At 42.5% G+C, this 24,906-nt stretch overlaps 1 protein-coding gene across 2 annotated transcripts in view; it reads right to left on the bottom strand.

The window, feature by feature from the left end:
• arhgef1a (Rho guanine nucleotide exchange factor (GEF) 1a) overlaps positions 1 to 24,906 on the bottom strand; it is a 107,686-nt gene that overhangs the window by 19,437 nt on the left and 63,343 nt on the right. For both annotated transcript variants that reach the window (XM_046059286.1, XM_046059284.1), the window contains exons 3-12: positions 21,150 to 21,217; positions 15,736 to 15,799; positions 15,365 to 15,497; positions 12,967 to 13,076; positions 12,550 to 12,693; positions 12,032 to 12,282; positions 11,489 to 11,614; positions 10,842 to 10,959; positions 9,720 to 9,796; positions 4,652 to 4,823 (exon numbers count right to left, since the gene is read on the bottom strand). In XM_046059286.1, coding sequence (XP_045915242.1) covers positions 4,652 to 4,823; positions 9,720 to 9,796; positions 10,842 to 10,959; positions 11,489 to 11,614; positions 12,032 to 12,282; positions 12,550 to 12,693; positions 12,967 to 13,076; positions 15,365 to 15,497; positions 15,736 to 15,799; positions 21,150 to 21,217 — 1,263 coding nt within the window. The remainder of the gene's footprint in view (positions 1 to 4,651; positions 4,824 to 9,719; positions 9,797 to 10,841; positions 10,960 to 11,488; positions 11,615 to 12,031; positions 12,283 to 12,549; positions 12,694 to 12,966; positions 13,077 to 15,364; positions 15,498 to 15,735; positions 15,800 to 21,149; positions 21,218 to 24,906) is intronic.

Here is a 24,906-nt window from a genome sequence, read left to right as displayed (position 1 = left end):
CATATCTCATCTCATTATAGAGTTGTAGACTGTTGAATATAGAGTGTGCACTTGTGACAATTCGCCCCATCGGAAGTTGTAGGGAAGTTGTCACACTGCATTGGGTAAGTCGTCACACTGGATTATCAAACAGTTAGAAACTTGTGAATATTGATTTCAATTTCAAATTGTAACCAGAACTAAAAATAAAATCAATCAACAATCAAGGCTAGAGAATTTTTGGAAAGTAACGTTCTCTGAAGTGCAAATAGATCTATGGTAATTGAATACAATGCTGCAGATAACTTTATTAAATGTGTAACTTCTTGACTAAACAGATGAGGTGTTTAAACACACTAATGCAACTAATTTTGCATTTCTATACAACGTACATATGTATCTGACTAATCAGACATGTGTTTATAGTCACAGTTCTGGCACACATAAATTGCCTGGCCTGAGGTGCAAACATCGCAGGCCCATTTGTTGCATTTCACACACTTCTTTGGAATACTGTATGAAAAAGACTCCACATAGATGAGGCCAAAAGAGCTGTCAGCAGCTTGTTAAATCCTGTCAAAATCCTTAGCTATACTTCGGATTGATTTGTTCTTCAACTTCACCTGCCTGACTGCCTTTAACATTATGTCAGGTGGTGTGCTGTCATTCTCTTGTCTTCTGTTGATAATTTTCTTCCTTCCTTCAAAAACACATTCCTCCATGCAATTACAAATTAATTACAAGCTTATTTGTCTACTACCCTTGTTGCCTAACTAAATTAATAACTGTATGATGTAGTGTGTGTGTGTTTGTATCTGCTAACACATTACATGCCTACAGCACGGCATAAGACCGTATATACTCTTTCATGAATTCAGTCTTGTCCAGGCAAAGGGCTGCTGCTGTAAACTACAGGGTATAATATTCTATTTACAGTATCATTTAATACTGGTGTCAGAGGTAAGTACACAATTATCTCTGACACCAGTTTTTTGAGCATGTTCTATGTGTTTATTTGTACTGGGGCAAGTAATCACATGTGACGACTTGCCCCAAAGTCACTGAGACAACTTGCCCCAAACTGACATGTGTGCTAATGTCAGCTACATCTCAAGATTAGCTTAACATAGGACTTCAGTTGAAGTATTAAAAGACACTTTATTGTCTTCTCTACTTTGTGCAAAGTTTTCAACATTCATACCTAATAAGGTTGGAATACATAAAATGTAAAGTGCAAATGTTTTACTTTTGAAGCAAAAAAATAATGGCTATTTTATTTTTGACATAGAGCCTCTAGTGTTGGAGTTATGAGCTGTGTGACAACTTACACGACGAGACAACTTACCCCGCTCTCCCCTACTTAATTTTCATGAATGTAAAAATGTCACCACAAAGTATATAGGCCTACTTGCTCTGGCCCTTGCTCTGCATGAATTGAAGGCTGAAACATGAGAGCACAGACGTACGTGGGTTCATGAGATTTCTTATTTGACTTTATTTTATCCCGTTTATTTTATTGTATTTTACTAATTTTATATTTATCGTAAACGTGTATTTTAGTCTTTTCAATGTTTTCATGCTTTTATCTTGTATTGCTTTTGTTTTATTGTCTCTTGGGTATTATTGTCTTTACACTTGTTAAAGCACTTTGTAACTTGTTTTTGAAAAGTGCTCTACAAATAAAGATTATTATTATTATTATTATTAATTTTCGGGGGAGACGAAACACCTCCGCGAGTATGCACATCGTTTCGTTCAAGATCGGATGTGCTCGGTGCGGTGTTTGTCCCGCCCCTCCTGCACTGTGATTGGACGGCTGGGTAAAAAGTGACGGTGACGAGCGCAGCTTTTTTCCCCAAAGTTGAACATTTTTCAACTCTCGGCGACCGAAAAAAACATTTACTAGCTCGTAAAAACGTAGTGCTCCCATTGCAATGAATTAAAAATTGACGCTGGCGTCAGAAAAAAACTTTTTGGTGGACACGGGCCCTTAGGGCTGGCTCAGGTGAGTCCTGAACCATCCCTTATTTATGCTACTATAGGCCTAGATTGCCGGGATACCCGTGATGCACTGAGCTCCTCCTCTCCCTCTCCACCTGTATGCATTTTTATTCCTTTAATGCATGTTCCTAGTTTGACTTCTTCCCTCTCCCATTGTCTTGTACTTTCCCGCCTCTTTCCTCTCTTCTTCTGTCACTTTCTGCAAGTGTTTCAGGCTCCACAACTGTGGGGTCTGGATCTGTGGTTGCGGGCCACCTGCTGCCCCCATGTTCCTGCTCGACACCTTCTGTTACAATTGTTATTTTTGTTATACTCTAACTGTATCTGTCTGCTGTTTGCTGCTGAGCAGGTAGTGTAAGGTGGCTTTTTAGAGCTGTTTTAAATTGTTCCTTTGTTATATCGATATAGTTTTATAGTATAACGAGTAGAAGGAGGAAATATTACTTCTACCTGGAGTACCTTATATCCAGACCATTTACTGCAACGTCTACACAAAAAAAAACAACAACACTAGACCTGCAGGTATGAATACCTGAGTCTAAGCACAAAACACAACTAGGTACTGAAGCCTCAGTGTTTCTGTACCACAGTCCTTTAGAAACCACATAATCCATGAAGTTTAAAAAGGCATAGTCAGGTGAGGATCAAGGCTCCTCTCCACTTTGTTCAATTAGATAAGCAATCTGCAAATCGTACCAAAAGGTCTTTTTTAATTTTTGGAAATACAATAGAAACACAAACTAGTACTGATACCATAATTTTAGCTTTTGGGAAAACAGTGCAACGTTTTTATTGGGCATTTACCCTGTTAATTAATAAATTAAACACTTGTGTGCACAGTAGAAGCAACATCCTACAAACAAATACGCTTCTTTTAATGCATATTCTGAAAGTGTAAGAATTATTGATCACATGATAGGCACAGTCTTTTTATCATAATGTTGTTAGTTGTAAAAATAATAGTTTTCTTCCACCAGGGCAGTAAAATGTGAAGTTTAAAAGATATGCAATGAAAAATGCCGCGAGACAAGGCAATAGTGTGGTTCCAACTTTGTGCAGCCAGAGAAAAGCAACCGTGGCCGCCGGACGCTCCCGCGAGGTTTAAATTTCATGTGACATGGTGACATTTTGCAGTGCTGGCGAAAGTTTTTAGTCATTCACCAATTCCGAGAAACATTTCGGCAGCAGAAAAATCCTTGACTAAAAGAGTAACATTATTTCCTGTTGCTGGAATCAGTTGGTCGAGATGGCAGGGTGTAAACTGGTCAGGCAGGGGGAGTTCAGCTCCTCTTAACAAGACAGGAGCTTCCCTGATGGATCATGCGTAAATAGATTTCTATAGGCTGTGTCTTTGTGCTTTAACAATTACTTTCAAGATCAGAGAGGCTGCTGTCAGCTCATCCTGACTGATCCCGTCGGAGTGTCGGGGATTCAAATAATCAATGATGTTATGATGCTGTACCTCGTGCGTATATGTGCACAGCGTCTTTTTTAATGGGGAGACGATTCATCCTATTTCAACAATCCCCTTTCCCCCCCGCAATTAATCAGAAGGTACATTTTGATGACAAAGACCCACCCCAACCGCAGATATAACCCTGCACATCACTACAACCCACCTATGCAGCACATCTTATATCAGAATAATGTGCCCTTTAAACAACAGTGAAAGTAACTCAAAAGTAGTCAATTCAGAGACAATAATATTGTAATATTGTAAATATTGTACTAATTACTCTCAAATGACAGTAACTAGTAATCTATAATCTATTACATTATGGAGGTAACTTTCCCAACACTGTAAATAAAGTTTGAAAAATTGGAAAGGGGAGTATGAGACAAAACTCTAACATGCAAACTATGGAAGCTTTTCTATTAGAGTTTTTTGTCACTGATAATTGTTTTGTTCAGTGATAGTAGGTAACATGACTCTTGCTGACTACATGATGAGCAGCAGCCTGTGATGTATCGCATAGTTTGGTAGGATCAGATATTGCCAGCAGCCATGGTAATGGAGTTGCACCCTGCTGCCGCCAATTTTAAACAGAACATTGACATCAGCAGGCAGCAGTCACAGCAGTCACAGCAGTTACTGCTTGCTGAGAAAGTAATCTTTACTTTATGTGTTGATTAATTAGACATTGAATGCAGAGATGAAAGCTAAAAATGCTGTGCAGGGACTGGTTACCTAACATACTTTTTTTTTCAGGTGAGCCTGTAACAGGTCCAGTGCACAATATTAATGCCTTTATTTAATAACACTGTGTTGCTCACTGCGTGTTAGTGACTGTGTCAACCAGATTAAGTTAGCAAGTTAGCAGCTATTACGAGGCCTGTGCACACAGTTGTTGCAGTAGTAGCTTAGGGAGGTAGCCATAACAATAACCCTTGGTGAGAGGGAGCCTGTCACTGTAGCGGCCTTTCCAGTAGCCAGTAGTGACTGTCAACCTTAAGTACTAGTTTCTCTTTATTATTTGTAGCACCAGATTGAGCCTACAAGACATCTTTCTGTGCAGCACTAAATGGCCAAGGTGATGGCGCATACACAAAGTGAGCCAGAGCGTCTTTTCAGATATTATTATTATTATTCAGAGGGAGAAGAGAGAAGGGCCCCTTGCTGAGCCCCTGCTTCACTTTATAGAAAGACTAATGTTTTCACACTGTTGGGTACCTTTGAGCCGGGATCCTGGCGTTTTCCAGAAGAGGGTCCCTTCATGGATGAGTCTGCGGCGGAGCAACTCTCCAGGCTTGAAAATTCCTCCATCCCTTACTCTGGCCTCAGCCCGTGGGTCCAGTTTGGCCTGGATCTCTTGCAGCCGCTGCGTTTTCTCCAGGTCCTCCATCTGCCAACCAGGATAAAAGTCATCTTCAATTTGGAGTCCAAAAGAGAGTATTAGTAATGAACATGAATTTATAATATATGGATGTATAATTCCATTAAATGTAAAACAAGAAATTCCTCATGCACAGCAACAAAATTCAGGTGCTGGTAGATCACAGGAGTAATGAAATATCTAAAACAAGCCACCGTACACTTAATGGACTGTACAAAGAATGTGTAAACAATGAACAATGTGTTTGGCTTCTTCAGGTCCAGTTGGACTGCATTTTAGAGAGGAAGAAATAAACCATGCCGAGAAGACAGGAATGATACACAAGTTCCTGGCTGCCATTCAAGTTGTAATTGTTGTTGGGACCGGACAGTATGAGAGCAAAGGAATGAGGCCTACAGGGAATTTTACACAAAGAACAATCCAAAAGACAAAGAAAACAGGCGCCAAAACCTTGTGTGATTTTTTCCAGTTAAACCCAAACAAAAGTCAACATTGGCTAAGCGAGTGCAAGCATGACATCACTAAGAAGCCTACTGTTTGCAAACAATATAATATTCTTTGTGTGGTTCATCAATGGTGATTATCTATATAAATATCCCAGAAAGTTCATGTACAACGCCACACATCACCGACGCTTCTGGTGCTCCGTCTCTCTCCCTCTTCTACCACACACACATGCTTTAATGGATTTAATGAAAGCATTTACAGGATTTTATGTTGATATTTATATCATAAAAAGCTGCACATTAACTTATTGGGAGAAAACCGGTAGTTCTATTTAAAGTCAGGCAGTGAGCACCCGCATTTCGCCAAAATGCTATGATGCTTGTTTCATAACAGCTCTGTGAAGATTCGACTGTGAGATTGGGAGTCGAATCAGGCTCCTCCTATCAAAGCATCAAATCTTCGACTTTTCGCTGTCATCCCTAGTGGAGACAATAACCATACACTGTCCAAAACAAAGCCACCACCCGCCAACTGTATGCTGTGTGTGGCAGCGTGGTAGTTACACGTCCTGAATCTAAATTCCATTCCTCATGAAGTGTATCGGGGGGCGGCGTCTGGATCCGGCTTAAATACAACACTCGTTTCTTGGGGGCTCCTCCCGGGGTTGAGTTTTGATAACTCGTTACAGGTGTCTGGCTGATCATCTTCGAATTGGCTGCTCTCTTGCTCATGTTAAGGTTGTTTTGGAATAGTTTTGTTATATGTTTCTGAATGACTAAATGGACTCCTTTTATTTTCACAGACTCCCATCATTGGTCTATGGTAACCCCTCCTAGTCTCTTATCATTGGCTCACGGGTAACTCTGCCCACTCTCTTATTTTGTATGTGACAGCATGTGGGAGATAACTGGTGAGGTGTTGGGGACCGTTACTTCTGGTACGACCAGATTATTATATAGTCTGTAGTTCCAAACTCTTGTCTCTGATAAAAATAGGTTCCTGTTTCAAAAACAAACTCTGTCTGATAAAACCAGACCGTTTTTAACAACCGGAGTCTGGGGTTATAGATAACACTATTCCATAATTGGTCTACAAGATTACCTGAAGATGCTAATGACAGTTACAACACACAACACGGCTCATTGAGAAAACAGAGGGAGGGAGGGAAGGAGGTGCGGGGGATGGAGCACATTCCTCAATTCACCCTGCACAGCCTATGCTACACCAGAAAGAGAGAGGACAAAGAAGAAGAGACACAGACTCACAAGTTTAAGACTAGGCTACAGCTTTTGAGAGATAATGATGGCAAGTTTGTAAGACAAAGCTTTAGCAAAGATTTTACAAAGTTTAATTTTGGAACGCACTCTTATTTTGCTGCATGCTGTTGAAGGTAATTTATAATGCTGTTTAATTTTTACTCACCGTTATACCATTTTACTGCTTTACTGTAATTATTTCAATTTATTCTTTACTTGTTTAATAATAAAGACTGACTTGATTCCAAATCAATGAAGAAACCTCCTACTGATCCTTTGCTGGCCCCGGAGATTCCTCCTTTACTTATAACTCACTGCTATACTTTTTTAATGATAAATTTATTGCCATAAACACCTACTAGTTAATTCATTCAAGTTCATGTTTTATTACTTAATAAAGTCTTTAAATCAATGAAAAACCTCCTCCAATTGTCAGTCAAAAACACACAACGGAAGGATGTACGCACCCCTCTTATCAGTTACATACACATATTTACGGTTGGGGCGGGACCGGATACACCCCTCTTATCAGTTACATACACATATTTACGGTTGGGGCGGGACCGGATACACCCCTCTTATCAGTTACATACACATATCCGGTTTGGGTGCGGGACCGGAAGTAGCTGTCAAAATTTGTTTGATGGAATGTCATCTATATTTCTCTCTCACAGTTAACATCCCGAGAGACCGACACTTTGTTCTGGAACCAACAAACTGACCCAGAGTTGGCTTTCATCCTATTGGACAGGTAAACTTACATTACTGCCAATCATGTGACGTATATATTTAGATTTTGTGTTTTAGTTGGCTGAATAAAAATATTCAGTCTAGCTCACTAACTGTTTCGTTATCATCCAATACATTTAACTGGGTTCACACAGCTGAGCCTCTGGTGAAAGATAGACACAAACAGTTATTGAAAAGTGGCAGGCGAGCTGAACACTGATGTGTCACGGTGGCTAAATGCACTAAATGTAACGTTATCATCTAACAGTATCGATTAGTTTAACCTCAAGCTGATGAAAATATTAGCTGCTGAAAACTTTCCTTTAAGTTAAATTTTACATAAACATGCATAAATCAAGATTGTCTTTTGCCATTTTAACCAGATCTGCATGTGTCGCATGTGTTCAGATATTAGGTATAGGATATTGTGTCTCCAGTGGCCGCCATTAACATTAACAGTTTATATGTTTTAATCAGCTGCATGGATTCGTACAGAATTTGGTTTGCACGACCTAAGGTCATGACTCATACAATTAGGTAATGATTGATTAAAGAGGGCGTAGCAAATTTCTAAACATTTAACATTACAAACTTCAAAAAATAAACATTCTACAGAGCGTTTTCTCTTAAAGAGTAAATGGAGATGCAATGAAGGAAAGTATGATATTTTCATCCTCTCCTGGTATAGAATCTATATTTTAGTAGTAGGGGTGTGACGAGACACTCAAACCACGAGATCAAGAAGAGACGAGATTTTAACACTCATTTTTAAAATTAAAGAAAATTAAAGAAATCTTTAATGCTGGATTATTTCCTAGAACTGGGAATTTTTCTGCACCACTTTGTGGTGATTTTTTATTTTATTTATTTATGTAAAGAAAAACACATAATTCAGGTGGCAAGTGACTATAGCCTAACTGTAACAGAATATCATGCAGTGCAGCTCTCAGGTATTCTATGTTGCTTTCAGATCTGTTTCTCCTGTAGCTCCTGTGTTTCAGCAGGTTTTCTGCTCATGTTCAAAACTTTCTGCATATTCAGTCTACCTGCCCTATACTCTGTTGTGAATTGCGTTATCAATCCGCTGGAAGTAACGATATCCCCTTCAGACTGTTTGACCGATGCCGTTTGGGACTGCATGTTACATGTGAAACCGAAAGTAACTGAAACACAGGCAGAAATCTCACTACAAATCCACACACGTTAACTTCAGCAGCTCTGATAAAGTGCAGCTCACAGTCCCAAACAGAGTAAGGTTGTGCTCCAGTTTTTAGATGTTTATGTTGTAAAACTCTACCATCTACGTTACCACTCGTCACCGCTGTGATGAGATGAGAGATATGTGGATGGCAATAACTGCAGCCATGTACAGTGATTACAGAGCGATTTATGTTATGCTCTAAGTTCATTTAGATGCTTGCTGTTTGATGTGTGATTGGTGTGGCTCAGGAGGTAGAGTGGGTTACCCACTTATCGGAAGATCGGCGGTTCAATCATTGGCTCCTCCAGGCTGCATTTCGAAGTGTCCTTGGGCAAGATACGGAACCCCGAATTGCCCCCAATGGCAGTTCCATGTGTGTGAGTGCACGTAGGTTCATGAACACGTAGGTTCATGTATGAATGTGTGTGAATGGGTGAATGCGATGTAGTGTGGTCAGAACACTAGCAAGGCACTATACAAATAGAGAGCATTTTGATTTAATGACACTCACTGACCTCAAGTTGACGCTATAATGTGGCCAGCTGCTACGGTGCTATGTTAAACTGTTATGCGTCAAATGCACATATGTTATACACCACAATAATAATCAAGTTTACATTTTCACAATTGTATCAAAAACGGCTAGAGTCAAAATTATTTCATAATTTTAATGTCTCAAGTCATCTGAATCTGGTCTTCTGCACTAATAATGTCAAATTATGTGATTTTTTTCCTCTCAGCTTCTCAAATCATCTCAAAAATGCTCGTCCCAAATCCGTAGTCGGGATCATCTACATACTTCACTGAAACTAAATCTGTTAAAGAATTTCCGATCTATTCAATACATTTTAATTATAAAAGCCAGTTTTAATCAAAATAGCAATAAATGTGGTCATGTGAAACACGTCTTCACGTGAAGGTCATGAGGTACATCAAATGTTTCTGGGAATAGACTTATATATCTCAACAGAGCATCAGCAAATAGTGATGACCACACTTCAGAAAATCGAGAGGCTTCTTGTACAGCATCCAAATGCTATACAAGAATTTTGATTGACGGGTAGCAGTTTGCCTGCACCCCATCATTGCCACTTGCGGCTGTATTTATTATTATTGCTAGTAGTAGTGGTTGTGGTGGTACTATATTTAATGCACACACGCTCGTGTCAAAGAATGTCATGGTGATGTGGTCAAAAAGACCTGAGAAATGCTAACAACCATAAAATCGCCTTACATTCTGGACAATACGGTGCTCAGAAAGCATTGTGGTACCTGTTGGTCTATTGAACTAAGAAGTTCTCTGTTCATCAAGAGAGCCTGGGCCAGACAGGAAGCTTCTTCTTCATCCTCTAGAAGAGAAAAAAAGTAGGATTATTGTGGAAGTACACGAACCTAAGACAACAAACACAATATAGGCAGAATAGTATTTATGCATCAATCATTAAACTGCTTATTGACAGATCGAAAGATCTTCTATATGAATTTACTATTGCTTTTAGAATTGGTTTATGCTAAGTGCAATTTGCCTTTGTTACAGAATTTTCTGTAGTGGTCCCGGGAACATTTGTTCGTAAAGTGTACTGAGGCTGCATATCACACACCAGGGTTAAGCAACATTTGATTGAAGAAAATGTATAAATGCAACTTCAAGAATAAAACTTTCCACTCAAGTATTCTAATTGTGTATTAACTCCCTCTGCTCCCATCTGTGGGATGTCTCGTTTTTCTATGACTCCCTCTGTACTGAAGGTTTTGACAGAGTGATTATTCGTGGTGCTTTAACTGTGTGCTCTCCCTCATGTCTCTGAGCATGTTTTCTCTCTGCTCTGGACTGTTACAGTGTGTAACCATCGTCGCAGCATCTCACAGCATAGGTTTACTGTTGTTTTCCAGTTTCATTCCCTTGTGGTATTGTACTGTCTGTGCCATCTATGCACACATGATGCACTGTGATTGTGATTGCTATTGCTTCACCTGGCTACAATCACCACTGCCCTGATCAATGGAAAGTCTGGGTGAGACACCCAACTCTCTGAAGACATTAATAATTTCACTCTAACTGTTTGTGACTATTAGCGCTGGTGTTTGTGAATTGGACTTTCTTTGCAGTGAAGATTATTTGCACATAAAGGGCCCAATTTTACGCCAAATATATGCATATTACCTCATTTAAATATGTGCCAATAGCATCGAGATGCACAGTTAGGGGTGCATTTCACCCTTTTCAGGTGCTTTGAGAAGTACACTGTTTCTTTTTCTCTTATTTGTGCAGGTTTAATGGCTGCAAAAGCCATTGCAAATGTGTTCTTTTCTTTTCCTTTTTTTTGCAGTGAAATCCTACAGGGCCATGTGAAATAAAGTGGACTAATAATGCCATTGTGACAGGTGATTCACCGCTAGTGTTCTCCAGAATGCGCTGGATAAGAACAGGATACTTGGAGATCCGCTGAGTCACCAACAAGATGCACTCCTGAACCCCATGGCAGCGCAGCAAGGGTCCTCGACTCATCAGCTGCCCAGAGCCAGAGAGAGACACACACGGCAAAATTATGTCTGTCATTTCTTTTTCATTTTGTTTGAAAGTCACCTTTGAGGATTTTGTTTATTAACAGAAAGATAAGTTAGAGACTGGAAAGCAAGATAACAATGAAGAGAGATTTAAAATATTTAAGACTTGCCAATTTGGCTTCTATATAGCTTTTGTGCAGGGTGTTATGGCTACTACATGTTCCATTTCATGCGTGCTGTCCCCTTTAACGGGCTTCACTATTGGTTTACCCTCACAAGGCTCTGGCTCAGCACCTGAGACAGAATCTTTTGCACTCACTGTCCAGTCAGGAGTAGCACCCTCTTCTTATTTGTTTTCCACTTTAAGCACTGCTTTTAATAAATTATTCTTGTACATGTAAATGTATTACCTTGGCTGGACTCCTTTCTTGACACGTTTCTTGAGCCAGTTTATGACAATGTCCACTCTCAAGTGTGTGCACATGTAAAAAGGTCATCATATTTATATACCTTCTATTTATTTATTTTCTCACCCGTATGAAGCACTGGAACCTCTTGTCTCTGGCCAGTAGTTCCTTGTACAATTTGACAGCCTTCAAGTGGCGGCTACAGAATTCAGCGTAGGTCTTCCGCATGTCATCTGCACACTGGCCTGAGAACTGGCAGAAGAGCACACGCACAAGTTGTTTTGTCTGTGTGTGAACATGAGAGGGAGAGAACTCATGCTGTCTGTGGAAAAGGAGGCACTGCTCTGAGCTAATACAGATTTAGGTTGTCATGATAACAAATATTTGATATTATTGTGGTGGAAAAATCACAATAGTAGTGTCACGCAAATCAGTGAATACAATTTGAAAAGCTGAAGCTAAAAATAAATAATAATAATAAATACATTATCACCAACCCATGTTGGACTCATGACTCTAGTCTTTAATGTACACATCTGCATACCATATAAACATAAAGATACTTAAGATAATTACCAAATAAAGTTATATTTCAGTTCCTGTTCTCTTTCACTGTGTCAGCCTGTTGGTCTGTTGGTGTGTGTCTGTGTGAGAATACACGGTAGTCACCTGCTCTAATAGTATGTCCCCCAGCTTGTGAATGGTGAAGTTGCAGTTGGATCCAGGCTGCAGGCTGCTGTTGCGCCGCATGAGAAGTTGTGCCAGGAAATGGGAATGAATCCTGATCAGCTGGTCCAGGCACGGGAACATGGCATGCACGGTGATGGGATCCAGCTGAAGCTCCTCCAGCATGCCCTGTCGGAACACCCTTTCCATAATATGCAGTGTTCGCATGTGGTGCACCTCTGTCTGAATCAGCTCTGAGAAGGACACACATCACACACACACACGCACACACACACACACACACACACACACACACACACATCAAAATCACAGTTCATGCAACAAAAGGAATTGCATTTCTGGTATTCTTTTAAATCACATTTTAATTATGTTTACCTACAGTAAATAGTATCTATGTAGTAATTTAATCTATGTCCTGCATATTCAGCAGTACATCGATAGTCTGTGCTATGGGGAAGAAAAATAATCTACTGCTGAAAAATGGATGATGTTCTTGTCACCATAGATGACATCCTGCCTCTTGATGATGTTTTTGCGGTGTGTCTGCAAGTAACTGCTGTCCACCGCCATGCTCCACGAGTCCGCCTTAAAATCCTGGCCCTCTAACTCCATCTCCTCCAGTACGGAAGTATAGTAGAGGTCTCCTACACAAGAGAAACCCATCAGCACAAGAGATCACAGACTGACCAGGATGTGAAGAGACAAAAAATCGAAGTTCAGCAGATCAAGCCATCAAGTCCAACTGAACTTACAATTAATCACCCCCTTCTGCAGTCAAACTCATGTTAAAGTGAATGTTTAATATTATTCTGTCTGTGTAGAGAACAGAAACAAATTTATGGAACACAGTGGATCAAAAGTCTAACTAATAACTGACAGCCATTTTACTTTGATATGTAGTTGAAATGTTCTGATACCATCATCGTTGAGAGACTCCACTGACATAGCTCTAGCCCTGAAGCTGAGGGAGTCTGTAGACTGGGAAAGGATCCTGCGCAGCCCCAAGGGAGAGTCATCATTCAGGGTCCTACAACACACACAAAGACAAATATACACACATACACATTTATTTTAATGTGTACTACCTATTGGACCTTACAGTCACAGAAAACAAAACTGCAGAAGCTCAGGGTTTCACGCGCCCCTGCCGTGACATGTCACACACATGGTGCTTTTTGTTTCGTCTGTCCGTCTTCTTCTCTCTCTCTCTCAGAGAGTGTGTCATTTCAGCAACTTTATAAAACATAGCCCACTGCTGATGGAGAAAGTCCACAGGGCCGACAAATACAGGGAGAGAGAGATGTATTCAGTTTGGGAATCTCACAATCTGTAGAAAGCACTAATGTTAGCTCAAGTTGACTGGCTGTCTCAACAGGGAAATTGTCTCCATTGCTTGGTCGTTACTAAGAGTCAGCCTTGCTGGAGTGGTAAACTCAGTTTCATCACATAAGAGTGGACTGACATGATTGTTTTCCAGTTATTAGCCAGACCCCATTTAGTTCCAGGGAAACAGAGATTGCAATTGTTATTTTATTTTGAGAGCGAATTGCCCCACAATATCAAAACATTTTGATTAAATAACTTGTTCGGTTGGTACCTGTCCAGGGTGTACCCTGCCTTTTGCCCAGTGTAAGCTGGGACTGGCTCCAGTTCCCCGCGACCCTGTAGGCAGGATAAGCGCTTGACAATGGATGGATGGATGGATGGATGTTTTGTTGGTAAAACTGTACAATCGCAATATTATATTATTATTATTATTATATTATTTTATTAGGTTACAAACTAAAAATGATAACAACTATCCAAAATACTGTGCCTTAAAAATCATTTTATCCCAGGTAAAGTAAACATCAGTGAGTTTTTGGTCCTGTATTTATTTTAAGCGGTTTAAAAGAATTAATTACAGTTCTACATTAAATTTAGCAGGTTAGGTTGTGGCCCAAGGAACCATTGATTCCTACATAATGAGTGTCAATATTTTGTGCAGTGTCTGACTCCTTAAAACAATATATCTCTGAGTCAATATTTAGTTTATCTTGGCCAGGACATCCTTGTAAAAGAGACTACAAATCTCAATGGATTTCTTTCCTGGTAAAATAAAGGTAAAATTAAAAATAAGATAATCCTAAAGGAGCAGCAAATGTTCAGCATATGGCAAGTGAATATGGAATATCTATTACAGAAATGCAGATTCAAAATTGTACTATCAAGTCACACAAGCTCTGACAATATCTAGTGTGATCTAATGTAATGCGAAATCTGAAAATGCAATACAGGAAGTTGAGTGTTTTTAGGCCTAGCAAAGCTGGGTGGTGGCCAACAGCACCAGCAGTTGGCAGTTGGAATTATTTTGCAATGAATTCACACTCCATATCTACATTTTAAAAATCTGTCAAATACAAACATTTTATTGTTAAATAAATCCACTGCTCACAATGCACACATGAAGAGAAGTTTCTGCATTGCGCTTTTATGAAACCAGTGAGGGAAACTGCTGGCTGACACTTATTTTGTGACTCCATGGTAAATTTTCCCATCACGCTGAATATGGGTCATGTAGCTATACTTCTGTGTAGGCCCAATGGACTAACTGTACACAGCTGTACACTGTAAGTTGAATTGTAATGAAAATGTGAATAAAAGGCTAGATCATACCAATACCAACCAACACCTTCTCACTCCCAACTCGTCTATATGGATGCTTGGTCAAGACCCCATGACTAACTTATGTGAGTAAAGTACCTTTACTTGTGTAACTTATATAACTTAATAACTTCAATAAAAACAAATAAATGTTACCCGACTGAAAGTCCGGTTTCTGGCCCACCCAGTCCACCCCGTCCACCTCCTTACTCAGACTTTTCTGTTAAATACCCTACACCTACCTTTAGCATTAAATAATGACGGCACAGGGCTTCCCCCACTGCCTTGAACTATGACGCTAAGTGGTTCCTCAGTGCGTTACACTGACTCCAAGGAGTCTTGACCATGCTTGGGAGTGAGAACTGGTTGACCCAAACAGTCAGGGCAGATGGCCCCCCACCATGAGTCATGGTTAGGCTTGAGGTATTTGCTTATTGCCACTGTTGTCAAGTGCTTATAGTGGAAATTGTTGGGTCTCTGTAAATAATATTACAAAGAGTATGGTCTAGACCTGCTCTGTATGAAAATTGCAATGAGATAACTGCTGTATGAATTGGCACTATATAAATTTAATTTATAAATTTATTTAACTGAATTAGCTGCCTGTGCCTTGGCTAAGGAGTGTGCATTACATAGCACCGTAGCTGCTGGACAATTAAAAGTGAAGCTCACCCTGCAATGTTGTTGGTGGAGACACTCTTGGACAGAGATAGGCCGGAGCGACCACGGCGGGATCCCAGCAGGGTCTGTCGGAAGCTGTCGGAAGGGTAGATGGCTGAACTCGGACGCTCGCGCATTCCTGGAGCTACAGAATAAAAATATGTTGCAGGTAGAGAACAAGCCAAAGAGGGAGAGTGACAATGGAAATAGATGTAGAAGGAGGAAGAGGAGCATAATGAGGGAGAAGAGAGACGAGAGTTTGATAAAGAAGAGAGTTCAACATTTTGAGGAAGAGGAGAATTAACAAGCAGAGAGGGAGGAAGAACAGAAAAATAGGAATGGCAAAAGGAGAACTAGGAGACATGTGGAAGAAGAGTTCTCACTTTTTGTGCGCAGATTGACATTCTGCAAGGATGAGTTATTCCGCATAAGGGCCGTCTTCTGCTGCTGTGGTAATAAAGGACACAAATCAGTATGTAGATTGCACAAGAGCATTGTACTTTTAAAGTTTCTTACTGTTAAATCAATGTATGGATTCAATAGCTCAGTGCCATTTTCATTATTTTCCATAGTGAACTTTTTGAGTAATTTGTCAGAAAACTTGTAGCAGTACCTCATTACAGGGTGATTAAATACAAGTATTAATGACAAAAATCATATTTTATGATTTGGTTGTGTCACCTAATATCGCCACACAACTGGCGACTCGCAGGCCACACCCAGCCCACCAAATCTTCCCATCTGGCCTGCATAATGCCACTAATGAAGGTATTGCAATATATATATATTTGCAGTATTATGAACTGTGCATCTGTGGCAGAATTCACAGATAAAATGCTGTATTAAGTTACTGCTAATGCAAACTGAATATGTCCCCTTTCACATTAAAGGCATTTAACTGGGGGATTGACTTTTATTATGAAGTTGTCACAGGAAATGCAAAGTGGTTGTCAGTGATATTAGCGCTGACCAGTATCGTTTATCAAAAATGTCTACAAAACAATAGTCATTTTCAACTTTTACTTCTGTAGTAGCCTATGAAACCGCATTTGCTGCTACCACCAGTATTATGATATCATTATCAACATCCACATAAACATTAAAATCACCTATAATAATTACTTTATATATACAAACAGTATTCAGATAAGATTCTGAATATGGTCCAGGAATGCTGTAGGCCTACACTAGAACAAATGGAATTGGCTGTAGCATTTCCAGGGTGGGTGTGAAAGACTAAGAACAGGCCTTTAAAAGTAAAAGCTTTTTTCTGGCAAGTAATGTCAATTATAAACAATAATTTTATATTGCTTTATTTAATTTTTGTATATTTTGGTTTGGTGCTTAGTGCAGTATTTTTTTGGTTAAGTTATCTTAGATATTTCCTAAGGCTTCTTATTAGCCTCCAGCTGGGCTCCTGCAGCCGCTACCCATCCCTGACCCCATATCACTGTGGAATTTGTTACTGGACTTCCACTGTCAAAAAGTAACACAGTGACCGCTTATCTAAGGTTATGCATTTTGTCCCCCTTCCCAAGTGGTCTTCAGAATCACAGATGGCAGAACACCTGGATATTGTGTTGGTCCCGGGCCCTCAGTTTTCATCCCAGGTTTAGATGAGTTTGGGAGCCACCTCCAACTTCTCCTAAGGATAGTGTTCGCAGGATCAACGGGCAGACAGAGGGGGCTAATCAGGACATGGAGATGGCACTGTGCTTTGTCTCAGCTCCGAGTGAACCCCCCTAAGTCACTGATGACCATCCGGCTTTCACTGTCCGAAAGATACTGGACATCCATTGATGGGGCCTGGGATAGCAGTTTCTGGTGGACTAGGAGGGTTATGGGCCTGAGGAGAAATCCTGGATTCCTTTAATTTAAGAATTTAGAATATCCAGACAAGACTAGTAGAACACCTGCAGGTGTTCATTGAGGTGGCACGCCAGCGCTGTGACGCTGGTGTTTATGTATTTTTCTTGTTTCCCCTCCTCCTTTGTCTGTGGGTTTGTGTGTCTGTGTGTGTGTTGTGGGCTCTGCTTCATTCTGTGCACATGGCAAAGCTTCTCACCTGATCCTAATCATCTCTTCATCCCTCTGGTAAAATACTCCTGGTTTCCTGCTACTTGATGCCAGATTGTTCCTAACTTCCTGTGGTTGGCTCTCAGCTAACTTGTCTCCAGTTGTATCTCTAGTGTTTTCATGAGCGTTTTCTATGGGACGCTGTTTAGGGTGAAAACCTTGAAATACACACACCTTAAAACACTGCAACACACAGTGCGGGATACAAGCTACTTGTGTGTGTGTGTGTGTGTGTGTGTTAGTCTGTGCATGTGAAGTAATTTCAGTGTGACCGGAAGTTATTTCATTGTTGTAGTTATTTCAAGTCACTGAAGCTGCTAGCTAAAGAGAGATGTATTCAGTTTGGGTACGGTAAAAATACATGTATGATAAGTCTGTCATATTTCTAAGGTAAGAAAATCATTGCATATTGTAGATCATAAAGCAAAGCGTGAAAATGTGAATAAGCAGACAAAGAGATGAAGCATATGAAATATCTGAAGGTGAAAAGCAAATATTAAATGTGACATGCATTAAATCTCTCCCTGTAGTTTTAGGGATGTTGAACTGAATATTTTTCCCAAATCTGTGAGCACATGATTAATTGTGCATATAGTTGCCTAGATACACAATGTGTCACTACAAGGAATATCACTTGCACACAAATCAATGTTTCTTCATGTTCACCATGCTTTTATTTTGAAAGTAAGGACAGGAATAAGCCTTCCTGTTACACTACAGCTTCCAGGCATACTGAAATAATTTTATACGCACGCACTCAGATACGGCCTATTTCAGTGCTTTCAGTGTGTGTTTGAGTGGACATATTGGAGGTGTGTGCCTGGTTTCAGTGTGTGTGCGCACATTGTTAGTGTGTGTTTTCACCCTAAACGGCCTCTCATTGTTTCCAGTGCCTTTTTCCTTACGTGTATTCTCATGCCACCCCTGCTAAATGCTAGCCATTCTAGACTATCTTGCCCAAGGACACTCTGACATGCAGACCGGGGACAAGGATTGAACTGCCTATCTTCTGACTGCTGCTAGAACAGAGAAAAAATATTGTGTGTAGTTACTTGTCATAGATAAAATGGTACAAAATGTGTGTGACTGCATTGTCATGGTTAACTGAGCCTGGCCTTTTACTTGCTTTGCCAATCACGTGAGGAGGGTCAGACTGTCTAATGTTCCAGTCTCTTGGTCTGCTGGATGGAGAATGGATTCTGTTGTTTAGACAAGATAGCTAAGAAGAGCCATACACTCTTCTGTTTGTGATCTAGTTTTTTTGGGTATAATAAACTGTTGGTTTGTTGAGCAAATCCCATGTATGATGTGTAATTCCAGGACTTGTATTTGTAATAAAATACATTCAAAACTAAAACAATGTTGGCTGTTGAGAGTTTTCATCATAAAAAAAGACTAACCTGAACATACAGTTTTTTCTCATGATAACTCTTGAGTACATTATGTAAGTAAACTTGTAAATTCTGGTTAACGCTGTAGGTCTGATTGTAAAGTACAAAGGGTTTACAGTCCTATGGTGTCTACAGGTGTTCCGCACCAACTGTCGCAAATGTGGAAGATACAGACAGCACGTTCCAAGTAGGTTCCACCTTTACAGATGTTATATGGAGAACTGCATAGTAAACCTGGAGATCTATAGACCAGGCCATATTCCATCGTTAAGAGTTCTGGGTTTAATACAGCAAATCTATCTAGATAACTCCTGCCCTATCCACACCACTCCGTATTTGTTACGAATGCGATCTCTGACTCCGTCCACACCAGCGTTTTAGCTGCGTTGTAGAGTTGATGTCCGTCTATATTAAAACGACTGAAAATTCACATTGAGTGGCCGTTCACGTACGCTGGGCCTGCGCATGCCAGTGTAAACATGAAGCAGATGGTCTATTCCGTAGTTAGAGAAGATTTGGGGGAAGAATAAAGTACTACAGACAAAGAACCACACCAGATTTTATTTTGCATGGACCAATAACGAGCTGGGGCTGTTACTGAATGTAACACGGGAGTTAACAGCGGCTGGGAGTCGTCGCAAAGTAAACGGCGACTTACACAGTACAAGTGTAGGCTATAGCCTAAATGTTATTTACACGGTTCAAAATATTTTAATAGAAACACCAAATCAAAAACTCTGTCAGTAGCATTGTGTTTCTGCTTTGCATGACTTATAAGACCCAATCAGACAGCCAAGCGTGAGCATCCACATCATCGTTTTAAGTCTCCATTTTAAACCAAAACCCAGAGTATGAAAAGGAAAAACGGGGTCGGTAGCGTTTCCACACTTTTCCGTTTTAGGTCTCCGTTTTAAAACCAAAACGCAGTAGTATGGATGGGACCAGATAACCTGATAACCTAATATCCAGATAACATGTTTCTTTAAACAGGCCCAAATGAATAATTTCTAAATCCTATAACTAATGTATCATTAAGAGACACTTTAAACAATATTTCTTTTCACATAAAACTCAAATTCTCAACACTAATGCATGCTTCCACCAGGGTAGATGTGCAATGTCTCAGCAGAAGTGTGGCCAAAAGTGTGCCAGACGCTTACAAACTGACCGGTAAAGGGTCTTTACTTACCAGGCATGCCCTGCATGAAATATGGTATGCGAAGTAAGTAGCCCTCAAAACTGTGTAATTTATGTGACTACTTGCTTTATTTTTTTCTCTCATGATTTCTACTTTCTTTGATATACTTTATATAGGTTTGTGTGTTGTATATCAGTAGTTTCTTGCTAATTTACATTTGGTCACAATCTGTGTCAAACTAGAATATCTGTTTGAAGCATGTCAGATTGTGTGATGACTGCATGGTCGTGCTACAAAGAGGTATATGAGAGCATCTGTACCGTTTATATGTTTTAAAGAGGTGGTTTTATGCCCATTTTCAGGTTCAAAATCCTATTCAGGGGTTGTACCACAACAGGTTTACATGGTTTAATTTTCAAAAAACACCATATTTTTTATCTAAAAAAATTGAGAAAGATACATCTTGTCTCTAAAAGATCTTTGTTGGGAGTTGCACATGCGCAATTTCTAGTTAAGGACTACTAGCCAATCAGAAGCAGAGAAGGGCAGGTCAGCGAAAGGCTGGTAATAGCCAATCAGAAGCAGAGAAAGGCGGGTCAGCGAAAAGACGGTGAACAGCTTCGATTCAGCTGTAGGCTACATGTTGCCGACCAGCTTGGCAATATGGACTGGAGCAAGAGTGGTGAGTTCTTAATCTGTAACAAAAGTTTCTTTTATCCATAAATTTTTAACTGGGCTCTGTCTCTACATCACAGTAACAACTTTATGTCCATTAACTGCTTGGAGGGTAGCTAGTGTTATGACACGTATTTTCTTGTGACATCACAAGAAAGGGAAGTAAAGGCTGGACTACAAACAAGCTGTTTTCAGGCAGTTCACAGCAGTGTTTTCTGTGGGAGATGGGAACTCCCTTTGGGGCTGACTTTGGGCTTTTTCACTTTGCAAACCTAGTACGTGCACAAAAAAGATATATAACTCAATAAAGGAGAGGGGAAAAGCCAAAAACCATAATACCACCTCTAAAGATGCAGCACCAAAAGGTTTTCTCTTTTGCAACGAACGTCTTTTTCTTTTCGCTTACATCATTTAGGTTTGTGTGTGCAAGTGTTTATTTAACCGAAATCTTGAACATATTAATAATATCTTTCAGTATTTAAAGTTGTGATGGTTTGTGGTGTAGCCTGTGTCTTACCCTCTGTTTCATTTTGGCACAGTTTGGCAAAGTGTCTCGACAGCGGTTGTGGATAGTGACATTGCATGCTGGAAAAAATAGACATAAGACATAACAGCAAACATAAAGAACACAAATATTTCATATATTGTTCTCTCTTTCTTCAGTTTCAGCATTGAAGCAACTTACTATTCCAAGAATTCAGATGTGCAACCTGTGAAGTAATTTCACTTGGGAATTTTCACATAGCATTAAATGTATGTGTGTGTACTCTCTAAACTGATTTGCTTTGGCAGACAGATAAAGATCACACACAGACATGTCAGTCGTTTTTTCCAGTAGTTCCCCTTCGAGGGAACTCGAACTGCGTCGTTGACGACACTATGGGAACGCCTCTGGCCGTGGCAGGGCTGAACTATGAATGAAACTACTCCCATCCTATTGGTGTTACTAGAACGGTAGAATGTGACGGCGAAACCAGAGGGGGTATATAAGCACGCCGGCACATAGGACACATTAGCTTCTTTCTATTCAGCAGGCACTCTGGCTATGTTTGGAAGCTCCATCATCCTACCTGAAGTCGAGACGAAGCAGCTCATGTCGAAGCGATTCCGACAGTGTGTCTTTCCATGTGAGCGTTTCATCACGGAAGGTGATACCCATGGGATGTGCGTCTCATGCCTGGGGATGTCGCACGCCCAGGCAGTGGGGCCAAGCTGCACATTGATTGGCCATAGGCGGTGCAGCAGCCATCGGTGGGCAGCAAACTAGACGAGCGACACCGAGCGCCACCCCCGCGTCGGCCCGGATCGTGGAACAAACCCTTCTTTGCACAGCTGTCTACGTCCCCCCGGCTGGACTACGGCAACGTGACGGAGATCAGACAGCACGGCTACGGAGCGATGCCACGAGTGGAGGAGGCGCTGGCTAGCTATCTCTCTCCCAACCTCTCCTCATCCCTCCGGACGCCGGCACTCCCCACCAAGCCGTGTCGGATGACGTCCGATTTGGTGGGCAAGGCCTACATGGCAGCGGGTCGAGCTGGTGCCAGCCTGCACACGATGGCTGTCTTGATGGCTGATGTGCCCCTCTTGCCTACTGGCCTGTTTGGTGAAGCAGTGGATGCTGTTGTCAACAGGTTCCAGCACGCCAAAACTCAGGGAGAGGCGTTTCAGCGATATCTCCCCCGCTGGTCAGACTCCAGTACCGCGACGGTAAGGCGGACGCAGCCTTCGTCCAGCACCTACCGCCGCAGCCAGAAGCAGAGCGTCGCTTCATGGGATCCCCTCAACCAACCTGGGACGCAAGACGGCGCTCTCGCCCACAGCCCCCCGGGAAGACGGATCTGAGGACCGTCATTCAGTCTCGGCGGGTCCGGGGGAAGAGGTCCTGAGACTTTGAGTAGGGGGACCCGCCTCCTCCCCTTCCCTGCCCCCCTTCCCCTGAGAGAGGCCGATCGAGGTCCCCTTTCTCATGGTGGCTCCAGCAACAGCCGTAGTTTCTCCCACTGAGGGGCTGGTCCCCTTGGCGAATTTCGCGGAAGATTGCCGAAGCCTCGCAAACATTTCCCCGTGGGTCCTGAGCACAGTAGTAGATGGCTACAGGCTGCAGTTCCGGGTTCGCCCCCCCCAGATTCTGCGGGATGGACGGGACTGCAGTACACGCAGAACAGAGCCAGGTGTTGGGACAGGAAGTCCGCTCTCTGCTAAAGAAAGGGGCCATAGAACTCATTTCCCCACCGGTCAGAGAAGCCGGCTTTTACAGCCGATACTTCCTGGTTCCTAAGAAGGACGGAGGATTGCGTCCGATTTTGGATCTGCGGTCCCTGAACCAATCTCTGAGGAGATTCAGGTTCAGGATGCTTACCATCCCCGCCATCATCAGTCACATCCAATCCGAGGATTGGTTTGTCACAGTAGATCTGCAAGACGCTTATTTCCACATCTCCATCCGTCCCTCTCACAGCAAGTTCCTGAGGTTCGCCTTCGGGGGCACGGCTTACCAGTATCGGGTTCTTCCGTTCGGCCTAGCACTATCTCCCCGCATGTTCACCAAATGCATGGATGCAGCTCTGGCTCCGTTGAGGCTCCAGGGCATCCGCATACTGAACTACATCAACGACTGGCTTGTCCTGGCCCAGTCTCGAGAGTTAGCGGTTCGGCATCAAGATGTCGTCCTCGCCCACCTTCAACATTTGGGACTGCGGCTCAACGCGAAGAAGAGCGTGCTGACACCCGCCCAACGGACTACGTTCCTAGGGGTGGTGTGGGACTCAATGACGATGCGGGCCCACCTGTTTCCCGTACGCATCGAGTCCATTTTGTTCACAGTGACCGGAGTGCAGATAGGCCGCGCCATCACTGTAAAACACTTTCAGAGGGTGTTGCGTCTCCTGGCAGCAGCGTCCAGTATAATACCTTCCGGGCTACTGCACATGCGAGCCCTGCAGTGGTGGCTAAAATCCAAGGGATTCTCCCCGAGGGGAAATCCGCTCCGTCTGATACAGGTTACGAGCGGGTGCCTTCGTTCCCTGTCTGTATGGAGGAAATCTTGGTTCCTGTCCCAAGGTCCCGTGTTGAGAGCGATCTGTCGCTGAACAATTATTTCGACAGACGCCTCACTCATGGGATGGGCCGCGGTCATGGACGGCCGCTTCGCGAGAGGCTCCTGGGAGGAGCATCATTTCTCTTGGCACATAAATTGCCTGGAAATGTTGGCGATTTTCTGCCCGCCCTCCGCGGTCGCCACATCCTTGTCAGAACCGACAATACGGCAGTGGTGGCCTATTTGAATCACCAGGGGGGTCTGCGCTCGCGCCCATTATGCAAACTGGCACATCAGATCCTCCTGCGGTCCCAGCAGAGACTGCTGTCCCTCAGAGCGATGTACATCCCTGGGACCCAGAATCAAGGAGCAGACCTGCTGTCGAGACAGGGGCTGAGGCCCGGGGAATGGAGACTCCACCCCGAGGTGGTGGAGTTATTATGCGAAGAGTTTGGCCCCATAGACGTGGACTTGTTTGCATCCCGAGAGACGGCGCACTGTCCCCTGCGGTTCTCCCTCTCGCCCCCAGCCCCGTTAGGGCTGGATGCCATATTGCAGAAGTGGCTGAGTCTGCGTCTGTATGCGTTTCCCCAAGTCGCTCTGCTCCAGGGGGTTTTGGAGCGTGTCCGCTAGGACGGCATCAGTCTACTACTAGTAGCCCCGTTTTGGCCGGCACGAGTGTGGTTCTTGGATTTAATATCGCTCCTCGAGGGCCCGCCCTGGCAGGTCCCTCTGAGGAGAGACCTGCTGTCCCAGGCGGAGGGCCGGATCTTTCACCCGCACCCCGCCCTGTGGCAGCTATGGGTCTGGCCCCTGAGGGGGCTGCTCAGCTCCAGAGCCCCGTCCACGAGAAGGATGTACGGCCTAAAGTGGAATGTGTTCACCACCTGGTGCAGAGAATGGGCGGTGGACCCAGTTACCTGCTCGGTAATCGTGATACTGGAGTTCCTCCAGCACCGTTTCTCTGCTGGCCTCTCCCTGTCCACGCTCAAAGTGTATGTGGCTGCCATTGCAGCATTCCACGCCCCTCTGAGTGATGGGCCCTTGGGGAGGCTTTCACTGGTCGTGCGCTTCCTCCGTGGAGCCCGGAGGATGAGACCCATGACTCGTTCCAGGGTTCCCACCTGGGACCTGGCAGTGGTTCTCGAAGCGCTGGCTGAGGCCCCCTTCAAACCCCTGGAGTCGGCTGAGGCCAAGCACCTGACCCTTAAGATGACCTTTCTCCTCGCTATCA

This window comes from Micropterus dolomieu, linkage group LG09 (assembly GCF_021292245.1).
Source record: "Micropterus dolomieu isolate WLL.071019.BEF.003 ecotype Adirondacks linkage group LG09, ASM2129224v1, whole genome shotgun sequence".
Taxonomy (NCBI): Eukaryota; Metazoa; Chordata; class Actinopteri; order Centrarchiformes; family Centrarchidae; genus Micropterus; species Micropterus dolomieu.
Note: the sequence above shows the minus strand (reverse complement) of the source record. Positions and strands in the feature narration are given on the sequence as shown.